Here is an 18,589-nt window from a genome sequence, read left to right as displayed (position 1 = left end):
CCTGAGACATGAACGCGGTGCCCTGGTCCGTCAGGATTTCCTGCGGAATACCCACCCGGCTAAATAAATGGAAGAGCTCCCGTGCGATACCTTTTGCTGCCGCCGTGCGTAGCGGGATTGCCTCAGGATACCAGGTGGCGTAATCCACAATGACCAGGATGTATTGGTGTCCCCTTGCGGTCTTCACCAACGGACCCACCAGATCCATTGCCACCTGCTCGAATGGCACTCCTCTAATGGGCAAGGGAACCAAAGGGTTTCGATAATTCACCCTTGGAGCTGTGATCTGGCACTCCGGGCAACTATGGCAGTAGTCCTCCACGGCGCGCTTGACTCCGGGCCAGTGGAACCAGTTCCCGATCTGCTCCCTGGTTTTCTCCATCCCCAGGTGTGCCCCAAGCAGGTGGGTGTGGGCAAGCTGCAACACAGTCCTAACATACTGGCTGGGTATGAGTAACAAGTCTTTTGTCTCCCCATTATGCTTTACTACCTGATACAATAAATGATGCTTGATTGCGAAGTGGGGGTAGTGCCAATCACTTACCCCAGGTAACAGTACGCCATCCACCGCAATCACCTGGCCCCTAGCGTTCTGGAGATTGGGGACTTCTAACTGGGCCATCCCGAACTGACCCGTGAGGATTCCAGTGTCGGGAGGTCCGTTTAGGGCCTCCACCTCCATAAAGGGGAGCCTGAGGTCTTCCTCGCACGGTGGCTCGCTTGCCGGAGCGAGGTCGTCTCCCTCCTCCGGGTCCGACTCGGGCCCAGTGGACACCTCTCGTGGCAGGGGTTGGGTTTCACCGGCCACCGTCCTTTTTAATTTTCTTCCTACCTCCCGTGCTCGCCTCCCCAGGTTCCTCCTCCACAGGGCCTGAAAGAGAGGGCAGTCTCGACCGAGGAGAATGGACACGGGTAGGTTAGGAACAGCTCCCACGCGCATCTGGCACTCCCCCCTTTGGGTGGTTATCCTCACCGGCACCGTTGGGTACCTCTTCGTGTCCCCGTGTACACAGTGTGCCCCGGTTCCTCCTTCCCCTCTCGTGTGAGCCACTGCGGGTGGGCCAGGGTCACCATGCTGCCGGAGTCCTGCAGAGCGCTGGTGTCAATGCCATCGATTCGTACAGGAACCATCGGAGGGGCCGTCTCGGTGTGCGCCCAACAGAAGATGACGTAACTCGCCAGAGTAGAGCATGGCAGAGTAGAGCAGGGCAGAGTAGAGCAGGGAAGAGTAGAGCAGGGAAGCATAGAGTAGAGTAGAGCAGGGCAGAGTAGAGTAGAGCAGGGCAGAGTAGAGTAGAGCAGGGCAGAGTAGAGCAGAGTATGGCAGAGTAGAGTAGAGCAGGGCAGAGTAGAGTAGAGCAGGGCAGAGTAGAGCAGGGCAGAGTAGAGCAGAGCAGGGCATAGAGCAGAGCAGAGTAGAGCAGGGCAGAGTAGAGCAGAGCAGGGCATAGAGCAGAGCAGAGTAGAGCAGGGCAGAGTAGAGCAGGGAAGAGTAGAGTAGAGCAGGGCAGAGTAGAGTAGAGCAGGGCAGAGTAGAGTAGAGCAGGGCAGAGTAGAGCAGAGTATGGCAGAGTAGAGTAGAGCAGGGCAGAGTAGAGCAGGTCAGAGTAGAGCAGAGCAGGGCAGAGTAGAGCAGGTCAGAGTAGAGCAGGGCAGAGTAGAGCAGGTCAGAGTAGAGCAGAGCAGGGCATAGAGCAGGGCAGAGTAGAGCAGGTCAGAGTAGAGCAGAGTAGAGCAGAGCAGGGCAGAGTAGAGCAGGTCAGAGTAGAGCAGAGCAGGGCATAGAGCAGGGCAGAGTAGAGCAGGGCAGAGTAGAGCAGGGCAGAGTAGAGCAGGGCAGAGTTGAGCAGGTCAGAGTAGAGCAGAGCAGGGCATAGAGCAGGGCAGAGTAGAGCAGGGCAGAGTAGAGCAGGGCAGAGTTGAGCAGGTCAGAGTAGAGCAGAGCAGGGCAGAGTAGAGCAGAGCAGGGCAGAGTAGAGCAGGGCAGAGTTGAGCAGGTCAGAGTAGAGCAGAGCAGGGCAGAGTAGAGCAGGTCAAAGTAGAGTAGAGTCGAGCAGGGCAGAGTCAAATCCTACTCAGAATTTTTCAGTAAAGAGAAAACTTGATTATCGTTGATATATAAAACATATCCCCACAAAAAACAGTAACTAATTCAAATCTAAACGTAGCAAGACAGACTAATTGTTTAGAAGTATGTTGGGTCAACATTAGAATCACCCAATAAAAATTGGTCACCGGTCAAAGAGTACATTTATGTTCAGAATATATCAATTCAATTTTCAGTCAAGAAACCAGTCTCTTCAGAAAAAAGTTTAATTTACAAAGAGCCAGTGGAAGTTTTACAGTGCAAATTTACACTCAGTAACACTTTGAGGTTCGCAGAACCGCAGTTTTAACAACAGTGCTAAAATGACAATTATAGCTGTAAATATGAATAAGACGACAGGCAGAGAGAGGCTCAGAGAGGCTCTTATGGCATAACAGTTTTTGTAGAGGGATTGTAGTGTGATTTACTGAATATAATTCGACCTGAATATTGAAAAAAAACCATGTGTTTTCAGTATATGAAGAGATATTTAAAGGCCCAGTACAGTCAAAAACATGATTTGCCTGTGTTTTATATATATTTCCACACTATGAGGTTGGAATAATGCTGTGAAATTGTGAAAATTATGATAAAGCCCTTTTAGTGTAAGAGTTGTTTGAATAGACCGCCTGAGATGTCAGCCTGTTTTGGTGGGACACACTCAGTCCTAGCAACATTTTTGCTTGAGAAATTGCTCATGCTAAGAAGGTATTTTTGTTTCTTTTTGACAATTTTATTGAAAACAATTACAGTAAGTTACTTAATTATTTCCCAGAAATTATTTGATATTGAGACAAAAATGGCTGCATTGGAACATTCATAATCATGTCTGTTGAATTAATGGATGGGGTGATGTTTCACTTCTCAGGCCACTCTTATTACTAGTGAGGGCTGAGGATTGTACTTGCATACCGTGTGTTTTCTAAAGAAGATAAATAGTTTTCGTAATTACAGTGATTTCCCTGAGGAAATTATATTTACATTTACATTTTAAGTCATTTAGCAGACGCTCTTATCCAGAGCGACTTACAAGTACATACATACATTTTTTTGTACTTTTTTGTATATGTGGAGCTCAGCTCTGGGAAATTATGGCAAATGTTGCTAATCCATTCTAATGTTCACGCTGCTCTCTCAAATCTCTTCACAACACCTCCTTCATACAGTTTCATAAAGAGTGCTTGGTCTAACCACATATCTACCGGGTTCAACCTCCATCTCTTTAAGTCCCTTTTTAAAATAACTGAACACAACGGCTAATCGACTTTGTTGACATCATGACATTTAGTACTGCATGTACATATGGAATGATTCACTGTAAACATTCTCCTCCTCCTCAGTCCTCTGATTTCTACATGAACTCTCCAGGCCCTGTCTGGCATGACGTACATAGGACATATACATGTAACTTCAGCATCACAGCTTAGGGTTGGTTTCAAAACATTCGACAGCCTACGCTGAATGACAGCACCTCTTGTCTGTGCTGCTAGCTTGTCCTTATGTAACTGTAGGCAACCAGATGGTACACAGCTCTTTCTCTCTCTCTCTCTCCCTCTCTCTGCTATGTATAATACACTATCCAGGAGGATTGGCTGAAGAGTCACGATGTGCCATCATGTCTGCATGTCTTTTTAAACAGCTCTTACACTAAAAGGGCATTATAATCATTTTCACAACCTCATAGTGTGGATATATATATAAAACACAGGTAAATCTAGTTTTTGACTGCACTGGGCCTTAAACCCTATCCTGTGTGTGTAGGTGGATGGTGAAGATGTAACAGAGGTGGTTCGGAACCAAGGAACCATGTGATGAGTAACCTTGCCTGAGACCTGAAGACCTGTGTTAGCTCCCCAAGCTAATACCTAGGCTTTACCTAAGCGGGCTAACAGTCTTGTGGTGTACAGGAGATCCAGGTTTGAACCCAGTCGGTCACACAGTCCACATCCCGATCCCTGAGTGAGGCTAATGGAACAATATTACACTCTGTGTGTATTCATCCAGCCGTCTGACTCTGGGCAGCGAGGCAGAGAAGCACCTGTGGTTGTGTTTAGTGGCAGCTCAGTGACTGTTTCACAATGTCATAGATGAAACATTTAGTAGTGCCCATGCAGGATGTGTCACAACTGATAGAAGTACGAGATGAGGGTGGGGATACACTTGGGTATACAGTCAAATTCAAACATATGAAACAGGGTTGAGGTTTGAAACCATGATGACGCTGTAACAAGGAGAGAAATTCAGAGCATTATTATGTCCATATTGAAGTACCGTATATTGGATAGTCCAGGGCACTTATGCACTCATTAGAATCTTATTTACTTTGGTGAACCCATCTATGAGAGAAAGTCCTGCTTGCTCTCACAGTCACAGACAAAAAGGTCTTAGGATTGTCAGACAAACAGTTGCCCTGATAATCTCTCTATTGGGAAATAGTCTGGATATTCATCCCTCAGTCTGCCTGTTCTCTGGGAGAAGGAGACAGACAGACACACAAACCTCCTTGTTTCCACCCAAGAGCTCCCAGCCAAATCCCCAACACCTGCCACCACCGCAGCATCCTAGAGCAGCGTCAGCATTAGACCCACACAGCCGTGTTGTAGTCAAACAAGGGCAGCATTTTCTCCATTCTGGCCTCCTGTCTCCTGTTTATGTAAAGCCCAGAGAACTGGCCCTGGCTCGTGGGATGTCTCTCCTCAGCCAGTTGGGGACATTGCCGTCCCTTACCCTGCTGCCCTACACCTGCCCAGAATGGGAGGTACAAGCTCCCCTTGGTCTGCTGCTTAGACACTTTCTTGGGCCTCTTAAAGAGCTCGGCCTTCTGGTTCTCAGGGACCATCCAGCCTGGCCTCTCCTTAAGTAGCTTGTCCCTGTCGGGCCTCACACTGCGCAGGAACTTCTTGAAGATATTGGTGGTCAGAGAGACCTTCCTGCAGATCTCCTGGGAGCGGCTGAGACGGAGAGGGTGGGCCGGGGAGTCGGGCCTGTCGGTCCAGCCAATCATCTCCTCCTTCTCCAGCTCAGGCAGGTCCAGCCAGTTGCCCACCAGGTCGGCGAAAACGTTGTCCCCCAGCACCAGCGGCTGCCGGTTGCGGCTGTGGCTCATGAGCGAGGAGGTCCAGTCTCTGGAGTCGTCCATGCTGTCCTGGGAGTAGTCGCTGTCCAGCGAGGGGCCTTCCCTGGACAGGCTGTAGAGAATGCCAGGGAGATCCACTACCTGGCCTGGGTGAGCCGGCTTATGATGCTCTGGAAACACTTGGCTAAGACGTGGGCCGCAGTACTCCCCCTGTGGGGCGGTGTATCCAGACACTCTGCGGGGGAGAGGGAGAGGCTGGCTCTCAGTCTCTACTGGCTCCAGGCTGGAGGAAGAGGGCGAGGTGCCCAGGCTGCTCTGGTGCCCCCCCCGGCTCTGCTGCTGCTCCTGGCTGGATGTCCTGACCAGGGGGGGCCTCAGGGTCTCATTGTGGCCAAAGCCAATGGTAGCATTGGGGCTGGGGATAGGGCCAGGGCATGTGTCCTCTGCTGGTGGTGGGGCCGCCCTTTGGACAGACCTCCCTGAGATGTCTAGCTGCTCTAGCGCTGTCTGCACCTGTAGAAGCTTGAGTTCCTGAAGAGCCCCCATCATGGAGTTCATCTGAGCATGGAGGCCATCTCCTGCCTCCTTCATAGACACCTGTAGGGAGGGAGAGGGAGAAAGCACAACAGGGAAATGGCTAGTTAGCTTCACAAAAGGACCCGCAAAACTCATCCATTCAAGCACTTGACCCATAACCCTCTGTCAAACATCGACCATTGTTTTCATTGCCCTTGTACGGTTGAATTTATGTTAGATCACAGCACCTCTTAGGACAAATAAATGCACTCAAGGACAAACCAAAATGTACACATGGTACTAACATATGAATTAATTCTTCCTTTAGTGTTGCTACAGTTAATCGCTCTCTGCACTGTTGCCCTTTTGTGTTTTGAGGCCACACATGGTTTGTTCAGTCACGTGACCCGTTTTGAATGATAGGGCCCCCATCTGCCCTGAATATGTGAGAGGACCCTGTCGCCCGGCAGCTGTAGGGAGGAGTAGCACTGGCTGCAGCTCTCTCTCTCTCTCTCTCTCTCTCTCTCTCTCTCTCTCTCTCTATCTCTGTGCCAGCATCCTGTGGGACTGAGCTTACGTCATGTGACCATGTTGTAACTGTTTCCCCTGCAACCAACTAATCCCTGAGGCAACAACCTGACCTCATGTCTTGACTTGTTAAAAATGAAGCCATGCACCCTGACTCACTTTGATATGACTGTTATGTCTTTGGAATTAAGAATACACAGAGACGAATGCAACCTATTAAAAGCAAAGCTGTCAAATGTAGCTTTACAGAAATATAAAAAGATTTGCGGATATCCTTTTGAGAATACCATGTTGTATTCGAACATTTGAATAACGCATTGGTATAATGGATAAAATAATGGATAACATTTCAGTAGTCTAATCAACTATGGGTTTTCACTGAACACAGATCTCTCTGAATATAGACAGCTTTCACCCTACAACTCCTCCATTTGGGTAATACAATTTGTCCACCATACCAACAATGTAACATTATATGTGTGCACTTACGAGATTGCTCCAACTCACATTAGAATGCAAACATCGAAACAAGCTAGATAAAGTGCTGTTCAATACAATGACATATAGAAAACCTCTGGTCTGTCAATGTTCTTGAAACTTTTACAGGGCAGACACATCAACATTCAACTTTATATCAATGAAATATTTCAATTTAAGGGGCTTTACTGGCATGGAAAACATATGTTTACATTGCCCAGCATATCTCCCTCCATACGTCCTAGATCATCAATCTATCCATGAGTCTAAGATCCTAATAAATCAACTTACTTTGTTATAACTTTCCCAGAAGTCTTTCCCTTTCTCTTTTCTCCTCTCTGTTGGCTGCTCTGTCAGTCCGTCTCTGCTCCCCTCTCTCTCACCTTTCAAACAGCCCTTCCTGTCAGCCCCTATATGAAGCCCCTGCCAATCAGGGCCAGTGCCTGTCCTGGTAGCCAATCAGCTGTGTGTCTAGACGTTAATCCCTAACTGTGGGGGTGGGTTCACTCAAGCACACATTGATTGACAAAGACCGGGTGAGAGTCAGCAGCAGTGGAAGTGGTTTTTGGGGTAACAGCAGGGTAAGTTCGGGTGTGAGGGTCGTTATGGGGGCCTTGCCATATGTTTTTTTTTTTTTTACCTTTATTTAACTAGGCAAGTCAGTTGAAAACAAATTCTTATTTACCTTGGCCAAACCCTCCCCTAACCCGGACGACGCTGGGCCAATTGTGCGCCGCCCTATGGCACTCCCGATCACGGCCGGTTGTGATTCAGCCCGGGATCGAACCAGGGTCTGTATTGATGCCTCTAGCACTGAGATGCAGTGCCTTATTCCATCTAGACGTGGTGCAGCGGTCTAAATGATTGAAGAACGGGACGTGGGTGGGTGTCATAAGTCACAAGGTCAGTGGTACTGTATCTGGGTACCATTAGTGCCTAGTGGGAACAGTAACTAACACAGTAGCATATGACAGACAGGAGAGTATCACCAGCAGTGATTGAGAGGTGAATATAATCATCTGAAAGTTTGTCCGAATGTATGACTGTTGTATGTAACGACTATGTAACCACATGTTACATGTAGCAGCGAGTCAAATGTAACAACATGTTAATAACATGTTATAATGCTTCATATGTAAAGAGCCCTCATGAATCATATTGAAAATACTTTTTCATATTGAAAGAGTAACTCAAGATAATCTGCATGAAAAATAATCTGTTGAATTTTGTAATTTGTCTGAGGCAAGAGCCACTGCACTGACAAACCCTAAACTAGCCTTTCAGTCCCGCATATTCAAACAAAAATCATTACGCATGAAGAAGCACTTGAAAAGGTCTCATAGAAGATGTCATTTTAATCCATACGCAGCTCAGCTGACATTTCCACCGAAAATGAAAAGTAACATCAGTAGGCCTACTCTGAAGCATATGGATAGATAGTGGAATAATTTAGGGTATGTATAACATTGGCAAAGGTCATATAATATGTCTATCTATGCATATGCTGGAGACCAAGGAGTCTTTGATCCTGAGTAGCCATTATAGAAGGAGAAGGTAATTGGAACAATGAGGTCATCTCTGTGTTCTCCTGCGGTTCTCTGCGGTTCTAGGCGCTAACACCTATGGTTGACTTCATTAGGTATAATTAGCTGGAGTCTTTAGAAGCTGGGGAACAGACTGTATATAATTACGGTTTACTTCAAACCACATCAAAGTTCAACCAGCATTACCACATGATGCACACTTTCCCAATTACTGACATCTCCATTAAACAACGTGGCTTTTTCAAAAACATTACACCAGAATGATTCAAAAGACTACGTCACAAGGTATAGAAGTTAGCCTTCTACAGCTTCACTACAACCCCTGTTTGGAGATGCTACTATTCATCCTGTTCTCATGGAATCTAGCTGCTAACTTGTTCATGCATGCCATGTTTTAATGCCTTGCTTGCTGCTCACATGCAACCCTTCTCCGTGTCCCCAAATACACGCATTCCCTCCAGTTCTCAAAAAGCACACGTGGTTTACTCCATCTTGTCTCTCTGGCTCTGTTAAATGATTCATAATGTGCCCTGTGGAGCAGTCCTATTGTTGGCCTCACTGTGCCATCTAAGGCACTTGCTCTGCCAACACAAAACTTTTAACCCAAATATGTCAAACATTTCCAGATTTTTAACTTGGCAAGTCAGTTAAAACCTCTAACACCTCCCAAACCCGGATCCAGGATCCCCCCATCAAAAAAGCTGACTAGCATAGCCTAGCTTAAAGCCACAGGGATATCATATAATAAAATGTTCATGAAATCACAAGTCCAAGACACCAAATGAAAGATACACATCTTGTGAATCCAGCCATCATTTCTGATTTTTAAAATGTTTTACAGGGAAGACACAATATGTAAATCTATTAGCTAACCACGTTAGCAAAAGACACCACTTTTTTACTCCACCATTTTTTTACTCCATCAGTAGCTATCACAAATTCGACCAAATAAAGATATAAATAGCCACTAACCAAGAAACAACTTCATCAGATGACAGTCTGATAACATATTTATTGTATAGCATATGTTTTGTTAGAAAAATGTGCATATTTCAGGTATAAATCATAGTTTACCATTGCAGCCACCATCACAACTCTCACCAAAGCGACTAGAATAACTACAGAGACCATCGTGTATTACCTAATTACTCATCATAAAACATTTCTTAAAAATACACAGCGTACAGCAGATGAAAGACACAGATCTTGTGAATCCAGCCAATATTTCAGATTTTCTAAGTGTTTTACAGCGAAAACACAATATAGCGTTATATTAGCTTACCACAATAGCAAACATCACAACAGCATTGATTCAAGGCAAAAATAGCGATAACGTATAAACCACCAAAATATATTAATTTCTTCACTAACCTTCTCAGAATTCTTCAGATGACAGTCCTATAACATCATATTACACAATGCATATAGAGTTTGTTCGAAAATGTGCATATTTAGCGGCACAAATCGTGCTTATACAATGAGAATAGTGGCCAAAACGTCAAGCAATCTGTCCGGCGCCATCTTGGAGAGGCACCTATTCTAATCGAAAACTATTCATAAACTTGACTAAAAAAATACAGGTTGGACAGCAATTGAAAGACAAATTAGTTCTTAATGCAATCGCTGGGTTACATTTTTAAAATTAACGTTACTTCAAGCATACAGCGTGCGCTAAAGCGAGACGCACCGAAATTCATGGCGGAATTATTATTTGACATTTGTCAACATAAGTACGAATTAACAGCATAAAGACTGCTTACTATTAGCTGAGCTTCCATCAGAATCTTGGGCAAGGTGTCCTTTCTCCAGAACAATCGTCTTTGGGTTGAAAGATGTCCTCTTCTCTTGTCGAAATAGCAGCTAACGATAGCCACCCACTGGAGAGGTGTCCACCTCGTGAAAGCGCATGACAAAGAAATCCCAGAAAATCGCAATAAACTGCTATAAACTGCTATAAGTCGGTTTAAATTAACTACCTTATGATGTCTTTAACACCTATAACGAATAAAAACATGACCGGAGATATAGAACTACTAAAACGAAAGCGTTTGCAGGACGCCATTGTGATGTCTTCTTGCGCCAGGCGCACCGTTGAAAAGGACGGTACTTCCGTTCCACGGTCTTATATAGGGTCCCAGATTGCGCAATCCACTCCATTCAAATTCTCCCCGCTTACTGACATCTAGAGGAAGACGTATGCAGTGCATGTAGCCCGATAGCTTACATGGGGACTTATAAACTGACCTCAGAACAGGGACCTCGATTTCTGAAATCTCACTCCCTGACAGGAAATGTGCTGCAGAATGAGTTCTGTTTCACTCAGAGAAATAATTCAAACGGTTTTAGAAACTAGAGAGTGTTTTCTATCCAATAGTAATAATAATATGCATATTGTACGAGCAAGAATTGAGTACGAGGCAGTTTAATTTGGGAACTCATTTTTACAAAGTCGAAATGGCGCCCCCATAGGCTCAAGAAGTTAAGAACAAATTCTTAATTTCAATGACGGCCTTGGAACAGTGGGTTAACTGCCTTGTTCAGGGGCAGAATGACAGATTTTTACCTTGTCAGCTCAGGGATTCGATCTTGCAACCTTTCGGTTACTAGTCCAACACTCTAACCACTAGGCTACTTGCCACCCCAAATCATATCCTATAGCTGGCATCAGATTTTTGCTGGATGAGACTGACTGAGTGACTGCTCACCCCCCCCTGCCCCCCAGGGCAGTGTACTGTACCACCCCAGATGTTTACTGTAATGTGTTGCGGAGATGGCTTGAGTCAGTGGCTCATAGAATACTGCTGCTATTCGCCTCCCTCTCATAATAACTGGAACAGACAGGCGCTGCTCCACATCCTCCAGGTCTAAATCTCAGCAAATGGGGAGGAAAACTGTGAATCAGGAGCTTCTGGGCATGGAACACTGTGTGGTACCATTAACTTAAGCAATGTCTCAAATACTGAAGCTAAGTCAGCAGCTTTCAGTAACGTTAGTGTGTTAGCATTACTTCAGCAGTGTGATATGTTACTGTCTACCTGTAACTGTCAGCTGTAAGGGTTTGGGGAATGACTGAGAATGTATTGAGAAGTAAGAGTGCAGGTTAAAGGCAATCCAGCCATCCTCACACACAAATTAAAGCTAATTGTCAATGAAGAACTCAATGCTCTCAAACTCTGGGAGTAATCGCTGCCGGTCTTGAATTAATGTTGGATGATTAGCCATTAAAGGCCCAGTGCAGTACAATTTATGTTTTTCCTGTGTTTTATATCATATAACAGCTTATGAAACTAACACTGTAAATGTGTGAAAAAATTCTATCACTGTTATTTGCTGATAGTTGCTGGTTCAACCTGGACTCAGGGGTAGACGTCACATAATGAACACTCAAATGGGTATGATATGTTAGGTTTGGTATGGTATGTATCAATTTGTGGATGTCCATCATCCACTTCGTATGATATGTTACGAATTACAATTCGTATTATATTTTACAAATTACAAATCGTATAATACAATATGTTAAGAATTTGAAATACGGATGATATGTTACAAATTCCAATTTATTGTGGCTAATGTTAGCTAGGTGAGCTAGGGGTTAAGGTTAGGAGTTAGGTTAAATGGTTAAGGGTTAGTGTTAGGTCTAGCTAACATGCTAAGTAGTTGCAAAGTGGCTAAAAAGCAGTAAGTAGTTGCAAAGTTGCTAATTAGCTACATTTGTCAGTGATGAGATTCAAACACGCAAACTTTGGATTGCTATACGTTCGTGTTTTTTCCTTTCGTTTTTGCCTTCAGTAACCTTCTGTCTTATGTAACCAAACGTAACATAATAATATTTATTTAAGTGTCCTGGATTTTTGTTTACTATGTTACGTCTAGTGAGACCAGCCTGGCTGGTTGAAAATACAATCTACACAGGACCTTCTACTCAGCAGGTTTGCATGTGTGGGAGTTTCGGTAAATTGGTTAATAGACCAATAACAAAGAGAGTTCCAAACCTCTCTGCCAATAATAGCTGGTTTTCAGTTTTCCCATCCCACTCAGACCACTCCCAGACAGTCCGAACGAAATTTTTGCTTGAGAAATAGTTTTTTTTCCAAAAACCTATTTTTGTCACGGCCGTCGTAAGGAGGGGACCAAGGCGCAGCGTCGTAAGCGTACATTCTTCTTTATTTAAAGAACGAACACTGAACGAAACGAACAAAATAACAAAACGAACCGTGAAGCTAATATGGATAGTGCAGACAGGCAACTAAACATAGATCAAGAACCCACAAAACCAAAAGGGAAAATGGCAACCTAAATATGATCCCCAATCAGAGACAACGATAAACAGCTGCCTCTGATTGGGAACCAATTCAGGCCAACATAGACCTAGACTTACCAAAACCCCTAGACATACAAAACCCCCTAGACAATACAACACAAGCATACCCACCCTCGTCACACCCTGACCTAACCAAAATAATAAAAAAAACATAGATAACTAAGGTTAGGGTGTGACAATTTTGCCCAAATCGATTACAGTAAGGTACTTAATTGTTACCCAGAAATGATTTGATATTGATATAAAACTGCTGCATTGGGCCTTTAAAAGTTAAGAAGGTGATGATGTCAGTGCTTCTTTCTTCAAATTCATATAAACTGTTCGCTAAAAGCAGGAAAGGAGTGTTCAGTTAAGACACACTAGTCATTGAATATGCATGAATGTGAATTAAATCCAACCCAGCATAAATAAACAAACACTATATTGCGCTCAGTTGAGATTAGGGTCTGTGCTCTTATGTGTTTTCTCATTCAGTTAAGGGGAAAATAAATGGGAGCAAACCTGACACATTTGGAATGGTTAAATCCGGCTCCCTGTATGTGTGGTTGTTCGCAGAACCCTCATTGACACGGTTAAACTGGATTCAGTGAAACAAACCCACACACAAAAACACGTCTTTAAGTGGCAGTTCATTGTAATAAGGGACAGTCAACTAAACACCCTTATTTAATGTCATGAACGTAAAGAGAGACCAGAGGCAGGGGAAATGGGAGGCCAATGCCAGCTTATCAAACCCTGGGCTATTTGAGAGGGCATTATCCCATACACACACGCACACGCACATGCACACACACAAACATCCCCACAACCCCCCACACACCTCTCATTGAGTATGAATGGTAGGCTGTGTTGGTCAGGAGCAGTAATAGGATCTGTGTTGGGGGCATATAGGCCATGCCTCTGTACTAGAGATGGTCAATATGGACAAAAATACAATTGACGCAATAACGATAAATAGTTTATAACATGAACGTGCATCACAGTTTTTTTTATTACCCTTTAAACTACTACTAGTTTGATTGTTGTAGCCGTGTTATAGAGCAGAGCCCTGTTGTGGGGTGAGCCGCTGCACTGCGCTGACCATAGAGCAGGGACCAGAGGTGGGGTGAGCCAGACCAGGCCTCCTGGGGCATCTACCACTGGGAGGTGGTCTAATGGGCAGTTTCCTGGCCTGAGTGAAGCTGCAGAGATTACCAAGCTACTTCTTTGGAAGAACCGTTTTGGAGACGGTTGGTGATCCAATCTGGAGCCTTGGCTCACAATGACCAACAGCAGAACAGAAAGTCTGTACATGCTGTGTGCTGTTCAAGTGAGCATTAGTTTACTATCCAAACAAAATGCATAACAATAACAATATCAAATGTTACTGCATCATTGTACTGCAAACGCTCGAGATAATTGTAATTACTTTATCTATTTTGTTTAACCTTTATTTAACTAGGCAAGTCAGTTAAGATTTCTATTTTATTTCCAATGACGGCCGACCGGGAACAGTGGGTTAACTGCCTTATTCAGGGGCAGAACGACACATTTTTAACTTGTCAGCTCGGGGATTCAATCTAGCAACCTTTCGGGTACTGGCCCAACGCTCTAACCACTAGGCTACCTGCTGCCCCAATAACCATGAAATTAATTAGGTCTTGAGCAACTTGCTTATGTTTTCTGTTGAAGAATTTACTTTCACTGTGAATCACGTTCATCAGATCTCTGTGCAGATTGGAGTGGCATAAATACATTAGTCCTTGTGGGAGGTTATCAGCGATCTCTGAAACACAATGATCACATCATGCAGCTGCCAATGTGACCTCGGCCAATTTTAGCAGAGGGGAAGGAAGGGCTGGCTGGAGAATGGAACCACAGGAGAGGCTCCAAACAAACGAACAAGAGACCACTACTCCGACTCAGAGCCATACCACTACCAGCCCAACGCCCTCGAGGTAACAAAGAATAAACAAACTCCGTGAGCACAGTAGCTTGGCTAACCACCTCAGGACATAACCACATTGGCAGAGTTTTTCTCTCAGAAGTTCCATGACCTTTACGGCTCACTCACACCCTCCTTTGAATAGAATTCCAAAATGACAGCCAGTTAGTTTAAATGTTGTGAAGCGAATAACAGCTATAGAAGAATCATGAAATAAAAAATGTGTGTTAGTATCGATATCAAAAGCTTTGATATCCTTTAGTCTCAGCGATAACAGCACCATGCAAGTGTTCAACTGCCATTTAGAAGATACTCAGGGGAACATGGAAAAGGACTGAGTCTTTGTGTGACTCCTGATGAATCATCGTCACTTAGCAACATTGTATTGTTATGAACTGAAGAATTTGTTTTGCCATGTAGGACTTCCATATGAAAGGAAATGTAAGTAAAGAGTCAAGGTTAGGATATCTATCGGGCTCTGGTATGTTTCCAGTAGTCAGCACAGGTTTAAATAGTCCCAGATATACGGGCGGCTGGAAGCTAGGCTGTTAGAGCGTTGGGACAGCAACCCTGAGCTGGCAGGTTGGAAGAATCTGCTGTTCTGCCCTTGAGCAAGGCAGTTAACCCTCTCAACAACTGCGCCAATGATGTCGATGAAGGCATCCCCCTGCACCTCTCTGATTCAGAGGGGTTGGGTTAAATGCATTCAGTTGTGCAATTGACTAGGTATCAAATTAAATCAAACTTTGTTTGTCACATGCGCCGAATACAACAAGTGTAGACTTTACCGTGAAATTCTTACTTACAAGCCCTTAACCAACAGCGCAGCTCAAGAAGAAGATCAAATATTTACCAAGTAGACTAAAATAAAAAGTAATAATAAAAAGTAACACAATAAGAATAACAATAAGGAGGCTATATACAGGGGGCACCGGTACTGAGTCAGTGTGCAGGGGTACAGGCTAGTTGAGGTACTCTGTACATGTAGGTGGGGGCGAAGTAACTATGCATAAGTAACAAACAAACAGCGAGTAGCAGCAGTGTACAAGAGGGGGGAGGGTCAATGTAAATTGTCCGGTGGTGATTTTTATGAATTGTTCAGCAGTCTAATGGCTTGGGGGTAGAAGCTGTTGAGGAGCCTTTTGGTCCTAGACTTGGTGCTCTGGTACCGCTTGCTGTGCGGTAGCAGAGAAAAAAGTCTATAACTTGGGTGACTGGGGTCTCTGAAAATTTTATGGGCTTTCCTCTGACACCGCCTATTATATAGGTCCTGGATGGCAGGAAGCTTGGTCCCAGGGATGTACTGGGCCACACGCACTACCCTCTGTAGCACCTCACGGTCAGATGCAGAGCAGTTGCCATACCAGGCGGTGATGCAACCAGTCAGGATGTTCTCGATGGTGCAGCTGTAGAACCTTTTGAGGATTTGGGGACCCATGCTAAATCTTTTCAGTCTCCTAAGGGGGAAAAGGTTTTGTCGTGCCCTCTCCACGACTGTCTTGGTATGTTAGGACCATGATAGTTCGTTGGTGATGTGACACCAAGGACACCGTTGGTGACACCAAGGAACTTGAAACTCTCGATCTGCTCCACTACAGCCCCGTCGATGTTAATGGGGGCCTGTTCGGCCCGCCTTTTCCTGTAGTCCACAATCAGCTCCTTTGTCTTGCTCACATTGAGGGAGAGGTTGTTGTCCTGGCACCACACTGACAGTTCTCTGACCTCCTCCCTATAGGCCGTCTCATCGTTGTCGGTGATCAGGCCTACTACTGTTGTGTCATCAGCAAACTTAATGATGGTGTTGGAGTCGTGTTTGGCCACGCAGTCATGGGTGAACAGGGAATACAGTAGGGGACTAAGTACACACCCCTGAGGAGCCCCAGTGTTAAGGATCAGCGTGGCAGATCCTTGTCCCTTTTCAAAGTCCACTGTTCAGCTTGACCTCTTGACACCACACTTTCCCACACATAGTGCTGCACTACCTACCAGCTATGGCGGGTGGATCAGAGGGTCAAGTCAAGGTCTGTTGCAGATGTTGGTCATTTTTTTTCTTGACATTACAGAGACCCCAGATAATAAAACAGTCCATAACATGAGACATAACATCCACATGTACAATAAGATGACTGTAGACTTGGATCATAAGGCTAATCTACTGCCCTTATTCTATTCTCTTCCACTCTATTTTGTTGCCCTTATACACACCCTTGCTTTTTCCCTTCACTGGCATAATGGTAGAGCGTAACTCTGTGCCATGGGTGTTCAGGGGAACCAGGAATGGGCAGACACAGACAGACATGTGTCAACATTGGCATGGGCAACACAAGCGAATTCAGTGCAGACAACCCAGAAGACACAGAAGAGTAATGTTGCAGACCTTGCATGCCTTATCCTGGCCATGTGGGTTAAGTTTAAATGAACATCCTTCACAGTTTAAAAAGAGTTTGAAGAGAGTGTATAGCCTATACATGCCTCAGTGGTTAGGAATATGAATATAAGAATATGAAAAGAAGCAGCAGTTGAATATGAAAAGAAAAGACAGCAGGAAGCTTGACCATTCATTATACTGTACCATTTCTTCCCGTTCATGGCGCCCAGACGCATGCACAACGGTCTGCAAAAAGTACATGATATGATGTTCGCACTGAGCTTTTTGATTTGCTTGACTAAATCATTTATAAACGGAGTCAATTGCACCGTGCCTTATTATGCAATCTCCCCACCGTGCAAAATCTGGTTGAAACAACGTTATTTCCACGTCATTTCAACAAAATAATTAAATGTGATGACGTTGAATTAACGTGGAAAAGTGATTGGATTTGCAAAAAGTCATCAACGTCAGTCATTTTTTTTTGACACAACTTTTAACCTAAATCCAATGACATAGTGACATTTGTTGTTGATTTCACGTTAGTTGACAATTCAACCAAAAAACGAAACGTTGAAATGTCTGTGCCTAGTGGGTTAGCTGTATAACAATAACGAAATATTATAATGTATATCTTAGCTGCTGTTTACTCTTTTGTGACCCAGTTGCATTTTAACTTGCAAAAATCTGAATGCAAAATCTGAATGTATATACTTAAATTGTATATCAGAACCGTATTTACAGTAAAAAACAAAAAAACGTACATTGTATACTATATAACATGCAGAAAACTCAAATAAGACAACATACCAGCTCCTGCTTCAGACGTCTTAAGCAAGTATCCATATTTTTTTGCTCTGACTTGGGAAGCTGTCCTTCTATTTTTGGAGATGTAAGCTTTTTAAATTAAAATACTTGCTCGTTCTTTCAAGCATGTCTCTAACAAATGCCACTCACGTAGTATAGGCCATTAAATTGTGCACAGAAAAAAAAATAACTTTGATAAAGAGACGACTATCGTCCTGACGATGGAACGCTGCAAAGACGCTGATCTTGTTCTGGAATGCGCGCGTCTTGTCATGTGGCTTCCACAGGCATGAACTCTAAAATCTGTCACTCTGTGTATATTTAAGCCTACTCCAAAAATTATTGTTAAATCCAAAGCATGGTTTAGGTTTGCACAGCTGCCTGTCGATATCTCTGACGTGTCATCCCATGCCTTGCTTACAGTGTGCAACCTATATTTGTTCTCATTCATGAGAAGCGCTTCGGTTGATCATCAAAAGAGGTCGGGATTTTTTCTATCGCACAGTGCTGACGCTGTTGGAGCCGTAATTAAAAAGGCAAGTATTTGCAATAGAGGTCAGGTTATGCGTTATGTCCTTGTGGTATTGAAATCAATCAATCTACATTTAGTTGAAAAAATATGGTAGGTCTATATGTTGACAGGGTTTTAGACTAGATAAAATACACATTTGAATGAACTACAGTAGCAATTTCACTGGTGTGAAGACAACCTGTTCATTTGAAATGATTTAAATGTAATTGAAATGGAATGTAAGGCCCCGTGTTTGACACACAGATGATAATTGGTTGAAAGTGAGTTGTGTTATGCATGACATTGGTGCTACAAGCATAATTCACATGATCAGTTCCACATGTGGCTAAGCAGACCCATGAGACACTGCGGCCCCTCATTTTTTGTGGCCGCCACCCCCATCAAAGTTGCCCATCCCTGACATAGAC

The 18,589-nt window shown here is 44.2% G+C and overlaps 1 protein-coding gene across 1 annotated transcript; it reads right to left on the bottom strand.

Moving 5' to 3' along the window:
• Positions 1–2,330: 2,330 nt before the first annotated feature.
• On the bottom strand, positions 2,331–18,013 carry LOC120024354 (PAK4-inhibitor INKA2-like). Its single transcript, XM_038968580.1, has 2 exons — positions 17,654–18,013; positions 2,331–5,759 (listed from the first exon to the last, which is right to left on the bottom strand). The coding sequence occupies exons 1-2, from the start codon at positions 17,687–17,689 to the stop codon at positions 4,665–4,667; spliced, it is 1,131 nt and encodes a 376-aa protein (XP_038824508.1). The 5' UTR covers positions 17,690–18,013; the 3' UTR covers positions 2,331–4,664.
• Positions 18,014–18,589: the final 576 nt, after the last annotated feature.

The sequence above is a fragment of the Salvelinus namaycush genome, chromosome 2 (genome assembly GCF_016432855.1).
Source record: "Salvelinus namaycush isolate Seneca chromosome 2, SaNama_1.0, whole genome shotgun sequence".
Lineage (NCBI taxonomy): Eukaryota > Metazoa > Chordata > Actinopteri > Salmoniformes > Salmonidae > Salvelinus > Salvelinus namaycush.
Note: the sequence above shows the minus strand (reverse complement) of the source record. Positions and strands in the feature narration are given on the sequence as shown.